We start from the raw sequence: 12,176 nt of genomic DNA, 5'->3' as shown, positions 1-12,176 counted from the left end.
CATCACTTTTCAGGAAATCAGTTGAGTTCAAAGATATATGAATGCTTGCCCTTTGAAATTTAATTTCCTTTTTGCTTTTGATTTTCGGGCAAGTTGAGTTTGAGTTCGCTTTGCATTTAATTTGACACGTGCCACAACGTTGAATGACCAACCAATCGACAACCAAGAGCAGAATGAACAAAAACAACTGTTGAACAGGCAACAACTGTGGCACGTGGATGAATATTTGCCAGAGTTGATTTAAAAGTTGAGGCAAACCTGAGCCTTGGGAGCAGACGAAATGTTGAAATATGAAACGTAGTTATAATTTTTTTTTCTGCTGACATCAGCAGTGGAAATACTTTCTACATCTATTAATATGTCTTAATATTTTAATGAGTATTGGCCGTGAAAAAGGATTAAAACGAGGTTAACACCAATGATTTTGAATTCTTAAGCAAAACAAATTGAAAATATGCCTGACAAATTGAGAAAAAAAGCGACAAATTGAATGCCAAACCTAAGGAAAGTTTTTCAACAACTTGGTGTAGGATAAAAGCATTCAATATTCGTTTCAATATGAGTAAATCTGGGTAAATCAATGGTTGATGATAATTATCACTTTATCATCATCATCATGCTCTTTGAAAGTCACTGCCCATTGTTAACTTTGGCCAACGATGAGGTCAACACTGACAATCGATGAAATGGAAAATCTAAACAAAATCATTTGTCAAAATATTTCGAAAGCCCAACCCCAAACCAGGCAACAAGAACAACAACAAAAAAGTTCGCACAATACACAATAGAATGTTGAAAGCGGGGCGTTAAGTCGGAAACGGAAAAGGAATCGGAAGCACAAGAGTGCCAGACGACGACCAACTTTAACTGGGTTGCCCCCACTACAAAATTTAGGTCAGTTGGGATTCTATACCATGGCTCAATATTACCCTTGTATCAGCAAATTCTTGTTGGCCTGACTTTCTTATGATTAGTGATAAGAGTTTTTCATGTTTTCTCTTTTTCCTATTTTTTTTTTACTTATGTCACTTCAGAGAAGAAAATCGAGTGCCCAAACGATTTATTTCAATTTTGCTGTTCTTTAGTATGCACTGTGAGGGCACAGCGTATAAAACTCCAAGGATTGTCATATGTTTGTTGTATAATTAACATAAATATTTAGTTAGCCCATCTCTTTTTTTAAAGACTTTTTAAAAGAAAAACGCAGTCCAACTTATAAACTGGTCAATGACCAAAAAAAGGTCTAAACTCTAGTTTACAATAATACACTTCTACTTCATAATATACATACATATATAAAAGTTCTGATATCTTACAACTTAATCCCTCAGTGTACTTCAGGATTGCACTTATACAGAACCAAATTCACAATTTAATCATCTTTACTGAGCAGTGGAAAGATTTATACTAATTGTAAGCTTTTTCAGATGAAAACTGAAAGGTTTCAACTATGTTAACTAGATTTAATACAGATCAAAACCGTGAAAGGACTGTGATATGCAAAACTTAATTGTTTTTATTACTCTGTCTAAATACTCATGTCCAGCTAAGTGTAAAGTGAAATCTGTTTTAGTAATTTAGACGATCAATGGATACAAGCAAAATAATAGGAGGACTGTGAGGTAAATTTAATATTTCTTGTTGCTGAAATACTTCTTAAAATCTCAAAGTTTCTTGTTACTATGTGGTTTAATTAAATTATTTCCACAAGCCGACAGTAAAGGTTTAATAAGTATTTCCAATAAAACAAGCCTCATGTTTCAATATTATCCAGCATATTTCCACTATAATTGGAGTAGCAAATTGGGAGAGGATTTGCATAGAACATAATAAAGATGCAGGTGGGGGAAGGGGGATATAAAAATTAATCAATTTTGTAATAACCCAATTATTGTAAATGCTAACAACACAATTAGGCTGCTACTACAACGGTCAAATGACCACAATGAAGAACCATGACCACGCGGCCAAAACCAGGCATCAGCATCCCATATAGACAGGTATCCAATAGCTAACGTATTGGATATATGCTGCATAATAACAAACACAAACAATAACCAGTAAACAAACACACAAGCCGGGTTGCCAAATTGTTATAGTTTGTTCAAAGTGCGGGTGCATAATACGCGAATTTCATACATTATTCCAATGGCAGTGAAAACGGAATGGTAACGTACACATATAAATATTTTTATGCCAACGACAAAATTTGCATACGAAATATAGACCAAATTAAATTATGTTAATTTTTGGGGGCTCTGGTCAAATATTCAAATGAAATTCGAAATTTTTGTGATAAATCTTTATACCTACGGCTTAGCATAGGAAACTTGTAGCATTTAAGTTTTTATTGTATGCATTATGCTATTTCTTTAAAGGAATAAGGTAACGTGTTGAGCATTTTATTGTAATTAAAAAAAAATACTTTGAGTTATAAAAATCTATAGTAAATAAAGATAGAGATCAGCCTGATCCAATCGTTATATTATGCGGCTAAAAGTCAGAAGGTAATATATACCTATATAAAGGAGCTTCATGGTTCACTTATGTGACTAGATTAACAATTCTAATTGCATTTATAATTTCATTTAGACGTTATTTATTTTTGTGGTTTCTAATTTTTAGAATGTGACAAATTGCATGGCTCATTAAATGAATATTCAACATTTCTATTTGTATGCCAAAAAAAAAGAAAAGAAAAGCATAATTAATTGTTTTCAAAACTTGTGTCTTGTTTATTCATTTGAAAGAAACAGCTGGTTATATAAAAAATAGAATACTAATATATATAAGTACTCTAAAATCAATTCTTTATCAAATACGAACTTGGATCAAAAGTTTGCTTGTAATTTGCTATGCAAATCAAATTAAATTGTTCATATGTAATTTAACAACAAAATAAATTGATATGGATAGAATGTGCAATGCACAAAAATTATGTACAATGCATTCGTTGACCCCGCTGCAATTTACTGAAAGCAAAAAGCATATTTATATTAAAAATGCAAATCAGTTTCACACATATATTTCAGATACAGAGGCATATATGTGTGTATGTACATAGGTATACTCTTGTGCTCAGTTAAAATTTTTATATTTGTATATATATAATGTATACATACATATATATATGTATATGTGGACTTTGGTGCGGCTTGTTTCGTCTATAAATATAGAAGTATACACTCTCACATATTTCATATGCACATATGCCTATGTATGTTTACATATACATACATACATATATAGATAGAGAGCGAAAAGTCTACAAATAGAGGATGCAACACCTATAGATGGAACAAGTTCTGGAACAAATGCAGCCGGCACTGGCATTTTTCTCACAGTCGACTTCAACGTAAACACATGTAGAGAAAAATGTTAGAAAAACGAAAAATCATGTTCTAATTATACACAAATGGCCACTCTCTGAGCATTGTCAATATGGAAAAGTTGAGAGCAAAAACACAAAAAGTAAAACTGATGTACATGATGTACACAATGATGATGAAAATACTGAGAGATGGGCGAGAGAGAAAGCCAATGTGACAGGAAGAGAGCAAGAGAAAGTGCATTGAGTATACCTAAAGTGATGCCATCATTCGCCCGAATTCAGAATGTTTCAAAAAAGCGTTTACATATCTTGGGAAATAACAAATTGATTTGTTAACTAACACAACATACTCTTTAGAAAGTAAAACATTTGGTTTCTCACTAAGTTCTTACTTAAAGTTTGATATTCCAAAGGCAAGACCAACTTATTGCCCTCAGAAATTATGTTTAATGTATTATTTACCTAAAAAGACAAGAAAAGAGTAGACATAAACTTTGAAGCTATAACTTCTTTTGTCTTTTGCTTCTTTTTTTTCATTTTCCATATACCCCATTCATTTCGAAGAGTATTTCCAAATGTTTATAAATAAAATATGTGTAGGATTGTGTTTTTTTAAAATCTCCCATACGGCAACAGCTGCAAGCGTCTATTTTGCTTTTTCATCATGTTGGTGGTGGTCTTTGGAAAATCGAGAATTGTCTGTGAGAAAACGGAACGCCAGATGGATCGATCAGTGCAAGAGAGCGCGTTGTCGAGCGAGGAGGCCCCATCGAGAAAGAAAAAATCGCAAGGAAATCACATATAACGTGCCGGCCAAACGCCAACGGGAATACTGAAAACTGTAGCCAAGTGAAAGTGTGAAAGTTTATTTATAGATAGGCTGATACATACTCATTCGATTGTGATTTTTATTTCGATTCTGATTTCGCTTGTGCTGTCCGCTTGTCTAAATCCAGTGCAATGGCGGATGTTCCCGAACCCGTGCGCAAGTGCGCCAGCCTGTTGAAGGGCACGCGCAGCGATACGGAAAAATTTGCTGCATTGTTCATGGTCACGAAGCTGGTGAAGGGCAAGGATTGTGACAAGGCCGGCAAGAAGTTGCTGTTCGAGGCGATTGGATTTCCTTTTCTAAAGAAACTGCTTGTATCGAAAGATTTGCCAAGCGATTGTCCGCCTTTGGTGTACAAAAGTGTGGCCCTGTCAATTTTGACTTGCTTCTGTCAAGAGGAAGAATTGGCCACTCACAAGGATATCATTGATGCCATCCCCACACTGTTGGAGATTGTTGAGCAGGCCGACGATGAGGACTATGAGGATAATTTGATAGTGGTGAGCGAGGCGTATAGTTGCTTGAAGAGCATTGCCAGCCATGAACCGGGACAGCAAGCTCTTTTGGCCACTGGTGCCATACCGAAGATGTCTCAGATCTATTCGGCCCAGAGTTTCCAAACAGACGAGGCTCTTCATCTGATTGTGCTTTTGGTGAATAAGTTTGGCATAGTCTCATGGCCAGAAGATCCCACAGCTTTCCATGCTTTAATTCAGCGTATCGCATTGGATATGGAAACCGATCATACGGATAGAAAATACGAATTGTGCAAGATTTTGTCCGACATATTGATCACCTGCAAAAAAGAAATTGTTGTTAACTCACTGGAGGGCCAAATTTGGCCAGAATCCCTATTCAAGGGCTGCGGTGACATTTTGAAGGCCAAAATCGGACCTAAGCAGCGTGACCCAGCTCTACATTTGATAGCCACAACCTTGCAGGTATTGGGCATTCAGTGGGCTTTCATGGACGAGCAGAAACAGTTCTTCCTGATGCTTCTCCAACTGGCTGCCATTGAGGTGCGCATGCAGATGGATGAGAAGAAATTGGAAACCACTTTTAAGCAGGCCGACCTGCTGACCTGCTGCTTTGTCATCTTAGAGCAGTGCATTGAGTATATGGCTACCGATCAGCTCGATCTCGAGCCCAAAGAGAAGCAAACCACCTACACAGCTCTGAAGGGAGCCTTCAATCAGGTTTTAAATGTTCTGAATCGTGTAAGCCAGGACAAAATTCGAGAGAGCAGCAATCCCAGGGATAAGAATTTCATTTTCGCAATTGTCAGGATACTGTCCGCCTGGCTGCAGCAGGAAACGACAGCCATGCGTCCGGCCATCTATAAACTGTTGCCCTTCATGCTCAAGATAGCAAATGAGAGCTTCCATGATCTGAAAACTTGGCGTTCGGGTCCCAAGGATGGCGAGCAGCCAATTGACGTTCTACGGATTATGCTGCCCGCTCTGTGTCATTTTGCTGTAGAGGAGGAGGCACGTCGCGTGCTATTTACCCACAAACAAGATGAGGTCTTGTTGGAGTCTTTGGAGCTGTATTTCTCCATTGCCCACTGGAAACGTCCACCAATTCCAAGGGCGGAGCGTTTGAAGCGCATGAATGAGCCAGATCCAGTGCCCACCCCAGAGCAACAGGCCGAAATGAAGGAAGCGCGTGGTGCCATTGTGTCCCTGTGCAACATTCTTATGAATTTCACTGTGCTGGAGCCCAAGCGAGCTGAGGATTCTCCTCTGTTTGCCAATCTTCTCAAATTTGTTGTGGAAAACCTTCCCGAATTGAAGGACACTCCCGATAACCTGGTGATTCATGGCAATCTGGCTGTGCTGGGTCTTCTTCTTCTCAAACAGCAATCGAAGAAGGTTAAGCAAAATGATTTCTCCATTTGCCGTTACATTCAGGCCACCATCCGTTTCCTCTGGGATGCCTACAACATTGATGAGAGCAACGATCCCACCGCTTTGGTGGTGTCCATTGCCTACAAGGGCTATTGGTCCGACTTGTCTGAGCTGTGGTTCCTTGGCATGCAGACAATGTGCGGCGTCCTCCCCCTAGTACCTTGGCTCTCGGAATTCGCCCTGGAGTCTGGCTGGGCTGAGGGCATTGTGAAGACCCTTAAAAAAGTGAAAATCGGTACTTTGCCACCCAATGTAAAGTCTGCGTACGAGGATTTCCTCTCTCAACTGGTCGATGTCAATGCCGATGTGGTGGCTGTTCTTAAGAAAGCCGATGCTTTGCGTGTTTGCCGCAACCACAGAATGATGGATCTGGGCAAGAAGCTTTTCGGTGACTAAATATTAAATAAACAATAAACCAAAACTCAATATACAAATATAAATTAAAGTCAAAAATGCGAAAATATGTTTTGTATGCAATTTTATATTTTTTAAACTATTTTAACAGAAAAGAAAAATAATAAAATTTCGATGGAAAAAACAAAAAACACAAAACGGAAATACAAATTTTCTACATTGCCAGTTGCTGACAGTCCATTCATTTCTTGCTACAAATATATATAAGTACCTATGTATATATTTTGCTTATACATATATATATATTTGGCCAGTGGGATTACTATTAGTTGAAAACGAAAGCAAAGAGAGCAAACCAAAAACGAAGAAAAAACACGTCACATTTACTTTTGGCTCACAGAGAAATGAAGAATATGAAACAAAGAACCGGATGATGACGCGAACGATGACCAATTGTTAATGACAAATATTGTTGTTATTTATTTTGGTTAATTGGATATAGATATGGATTATATAAAAATAAAAATACCCAATGTAATGGAAAAAAACGATGTGAAATCTCCAAATTGAAAACAGTTTACGATTGCTTTCTTAATTTTCGAGAATTATAAGATTTTCAATGTGCAATATCTGAGAAGATATTTTTATTTATTTTTTTATTGCAGATTCTTTTTCTCTTTTTGTTGAAAGAATGTTTTTCAAAATAACATAATTAAAACAAAATGTAAAATTATAATTAAGACATTTAATTGACAGTTATTGATATATACATATGTATTGACTTGTTAAATTCAGTCAGTGATCTTGTATTCAATTTCAATTAAAAACCTTGTTAAGGAAATGAGTGAACACCTGCTTTGGATACAGATATATGTTTAATCTACAATATTTTGTGATAAAAGCACAAGTCGTGCATAAATCTGTAATAAATCTGAAATACATATTCCACTGGCTAGACAATAAGACAAGACACATGCATGCATATACATACAAGTAGATACATAAGAAGAAAGGTATCACAAAATCGCCAGATAACATCGTTTTTTGCCAACCCACTCATTTCGGCACATTCGGTCCTTTTCACTCGCCAACACTCCATTCCTCGGGCCTGACAGTTCTCTTGTGGATGTTTTTTATTACGATATAATATTTTATCGTATACCTTTTTGGATATTTGAATATCTTTTTTGTTAGCAACCCTTTTTGCTGCTTTGGTCTACGAAAATGTGTAAATTTGCCTGAGCCGTTTGTTGTGTTTTGTCGTTGAAATTGGTCTGTTGAGAGGGGATTGCGGATTGTTTGGAAGGGGGTCGATTGGGAGTTTTGCTGTTTGGTGTGTAAATGTCAAAGGAATGGGGAATGCGAGGATATGGAAAAGGGATGGGTGAATGGATTGTGGGCTATTTGTGCATTTGACAAAGGTAATAAAAAAGGCCCTTGGCATGCTTGTTGATGTTTGTATTTGTTGTGCCTAAAGGCTAGAGAAAATGTATGTACACACACATACATACATGAATACACACAAATAAATAAAAAAAAAAAACCTACATCTTTGACTTTGTTTTACCTATGGTTTTTTATTTTATATTTCAGCTTCAGTAAATATGTTCCTTCAACCGTTTAAGCCATTTTTCCTTAGCTTAATAGCAATTAATTTATCGATTTATACGTTGGCAAAACGGAAAAGAACAACGAAAGCCACCCGAACCCAAACATGCACTTAATGAAATGAGCCCTTCATTTGGCCAGTCAACTCGTCAATCCTTTTACTGAAGCAACAAGTTGAAGTTATCCTGATTGCAATTAGTAGCACTTTCTGACAATCTCCTTGCCTTAATGAAATGAAAACAAAGGGGAAAGGGGAAGCAAAAAACACGCTAGAGATGAAGCAAGAAAAATGAATCCTTGCCAACATTTAACACTGATGATGTTGCTGCTATTCACTGTGTGTGGTTGATCTTACACTGTGAGAAAACCCTATGCACGAGGTCTCTAGATAACATGGCTATACATGCAAGAGCTTGGCTTAAATAAATTAATATTAATCATTCATTTATGTCTTAAGAAAAAGTTTTCAACGTTTTTTTTTCGCTTGAAATCATCTGTGAGAAACCTTAACAATAATTCTTCTTTGTAGTGTATGGATTAGGATGATAATTGGCCATGATTAAGTTCAGTTCTAGCATTGATATTTAAGACTTGGACTTAAGGATGATTGGCCATGAGAACTGAAACTGGCGTTTTAAGGAGAATTTCAAAATATGTATGAAATTTTGTTCTTATTTCTCCCCACTTGTATTTCGATATGTTTCTTTGATTGCCAGATTCGATTGTCATTTGCCACTTGTTGGTTCCGATGCTTTTTGTTTGGATTTCATTTCTCCCTCTTTGCTAACACTTAAATTTCATTTTCAATTCACAAACAATAAGCCACCGACAAGTGGTGAATCAATTGATTCTTAAATAAAAGGAGAAAACACTAGAAGGGAGCAGAAAATGCACGCACGAATGCGCACCCCAAACACAAGGAGGGTTTAAAGAAAAAATACAACGACCAAGTCTCACGACAGACACTAATAATAACAATAAAAATAATAATAATAATAATAATGTTACTCACACAACATTGTCAATTCATTTTTGCAAGCAAAATTGTAAAGAAAAATTGTTGTCGAAGATTGTTTGGTCGAGAGGGGTCCCTTAAGAAATTAAAATTAATGCCAGATAGCAGCTGCTTGGATGGATTCTCAAAATGGGTTCAGGTCATAAATTATTCAAGACACTTGTCAGCTCCAACTGGCAAATGTATCCCCCATACACAATCCCCGCTCTCAACTCTGAAACTACGCAACGAGTCTCCAGCAGTCGCAGCATGTGCAAGTGAAAGTGAAACTAAACTAATTTGAAATTAAAAGAATCTTTCATATATTGTAACTTCCTCCATACACATGTGAGCCCCAAAAAGTATGCTATAAATTTAAGGGCACATCCTCCGTTTGACATCTTTTTCTCTCTCATTTTGCTGACCCTGACCTTCTGGCATTTATTTCTTATCAATTTTGAAATTTCATATTGATTCGCCAAACGCCTTTTTTTCTTTTTTGGGTTGCTTATTTAATTAAATTTCATTTCAAGAATCACAACGCACATTTGAAAAACTTACGCCCAAGAGACGGCAACAATTTGTTTGATACAAAGAGCAAATTCCGAAAAATTGTTTCACCAACAATGAAATTTATTTCAATCTTTCTCTTAATTTCTCTTTTGCCTATTTTTAAAAGCTTTGCCCAAAAAGCTTTTGTTTACCATAATTTCCTGGTGGGCGGTTGAAGCTTTTCCCTCGCCTCTTGCTGCTTGATACGGTTTTCGGTTTGCGTTCTGTTGTTTTGTCTGTCAATGTTAATGATGCGTTAAATTTAAATGGCTATAACAATTAATGATTAATTGGGTTTTAAAGTTATTGGGTACGGTATATGTATGTATTTCTGGCCTGCACTGATGGGCTGAAGAAGTCATAAAATAGAAAGTAAAATAAAAAAAAAAATACACAGGGTAAATCAAACAAAGTGAACAATTTGAATAAATTATATTTTAGCAATTATTCTGAAGCAATCCTAAACGTGTTTTGCAGTTTTAACGCTACATCTTTGCTGAACATTTCCACCTTTTATTTGTATGACTTTTTTTCTTTTTTAGCAAAAATTCAACAATTTCAGGATTCTCAATAGTTTCACCTTCACAAATCACATATTTGTATGAAGTTTATTAATTAAGAAGAAATCTAAAACATTGATTATTGCTGTTCTAAGAATGATTTCGGGAACTGATTTAGGCTACTGATTAGTAAGCACTTTAAATAGTTAGTCTACATATTAAATCGTAACTGTGTGGAGTTTTCAATAGTCACGCTTCTAAAATAGTAATAATATATCTAACAACAATAATTTTTCAATTATGTTAAGCATGCACATATATATTCATTTCAATTTTCTGCACTTTTCCATTATGCTTAATGCCAACTAATCAAAAATAATCAAAACTGTGCCAAGTGGCTCCTATGCAACCCTTTCAATACACTTGATATCAAAACGCAAAGGTAATTTGCCAACTTTTATTTTGTATTTCTTTACCTTTAAGGGGCTTGAAGCACGCAGGAGCAGGATGCATGCAGGAGAGATGGTGCTCCACAAAGGGCAAGGGGTTAATCAATGAGTGCACTTGTTGCCTTTCATTTTTATTACATTTTCAAAGCACCAACAGGTAAGAGAACTTATATTTCATTGGTTCCATCGAAACGTTGGAGGCGGGGTGAAAATTGATTTCGGCCAACTTTTGTATTAGTAAATTTCTGTGTGTAGTACTAGAAACAATAATACAAAAATTTTGGAAAACATTTCAAATTAAAGTTGCATGAAAAATGTCCTTTCGAAAGAAAATTCAATTGCATTTCCTTTATTTGTGTGCTTTGAGTGCACAGACTGCGTATACGTAATATCATAAATAATCCACGTGGCGTAAGAAAACGATGCCCATTCCTAATTCCATTCCAGCGTCAAAGGTTACAACAATAAATAAATTGCAAGTGGGCGTCGACGTCGTCGTTCGCATCGTTGTTTGTAGTCGGCGATGTTTGTGTGTGTTTCTGTATCTTAGTTTTATATGCATTTGTGTGTGTTTGCTCTTCGTTGATATCAACAAGAAATTTAAATAAATGCAGTTTAATGCCTATTTTCGTTCTTCATAGCCAGCTGTCGACATTTTTAAAGCATTCGCATTTAAGAATTTATTTCACTTCCAATCTATCTACATATTTATTCCCCTGGCCGTATTTTCTCACTTTCTGTTTGTTTGTGTGTGTGTTGTTATAAGTTGTCATTCTTGGCTCAAAATAAGATGCATACAGACTGATTTGCAATAAGCTAATTGCACAAACGGCAATTTAAGTTTTCTTTACAACAAAAACGAGGCCAAGGAGACAAACTAGCAACCAGAGTTGCCACCCAATTTTAGGTATAAGAGTGTATTTTAATATTGCTTTTTAGCTGCGCCAACAAATACAATATTTTGAATTGTCAGCTTTAATTAGTTAATCTTATCTATTAAAAGATTTCTCATAGATGTCATTTTATTGGTTTGGCAACCCTAAGAGCAATTTCCGTTACATCATTTGCCACCCTTTAATATTTCTTATTATTTCCTTTTTGTTTTTTTTTTTGTCGCTGAGAGAAAAGTATTTTCCTTATTTTCTTGATGCCTGAAACAATGCATTTTATCTCGCTATAGCGAATGAGACTCTTACCCATTTTATTTTATTTTTTTCCAAACAGCTTTGACATAAGAACACACACACACATGCACACATGCTCTAGAGTCTGAGACGTTTACTTGGTTAACATATTGGAAGTAGAGTGAACCTTATTTCACGCTACAATCCATGTAGTAATTGAAGCCTATAGATTGATTGCAATAGAAATACATTTTTGGTAAACAACTTATCAATTAGATCGATCAAATTTTGAGGACATTCAATTCATTATTCATTTCATTAACAGAAGATTTTGTCTTGTTAAGCTCGATAAATGACTGTGCCGTGCCACCCTAATGCAAAGTCAACCTTTAGCCACATGGAGCTGGGCGTACTCTTGCATTCATTGTCTGCCTACTCTGGCTGCCATGCCCACACGCCCCCCATGCCCGGCTTCATTCGATTAACTAAAAAATGCAAGCCAGAATGTATGTCTACATACATAGATAC

General features: G+C 36.0%; 2 protein-coding genes across 3 annotated transcripts in view; both read left to right on the top strand.

Moving 5' to 3' along the window:
• Positions 1-12,176, top strand: part of LOC6647296 (verprolin) — a 98,201-nt gene that overhangs the window by 65,664 nt on the left and 20,361 nt on the right. The gene's annotated exons all lie outside the window — the stretch shown is intronic.
• On the top strand, positions 4,067-6,511 carry LOC6647295 (neurochondrin homolog). Its single transcript, XM_002069491.4, has one exon. It carries the CDS (start codon positions 4,292-4,294, stop codon positions 6,461-6,463), a length of 2,172 nt encoding a protein of 723 aa, XP_002069527.1. The 5' UTR covers positions 4,067-4,291; the 3' UTR covers positions 6,464-6,511.

Source organism: Drosophila willistoni, chromosome 3R (assembly GCF_018902025.1).
Source record: "Drosophila willistoni isolate 14030-0811.24 chromosome 3R, UCI_dwil_1.1, whole genome shotgun sequence".
NCBI classification, from domain to species: Eukaryota; Metazoa; Arthropoda; class Insecta; order Diptera; family Drosophilidae; genus Drosophila; species Drosophila willistoni.
The sequence above is the reverse complement of the archived record's forward strand: the minus strand, read 5'-3'. Positions and strand labels throughout refer to the sequence as shown.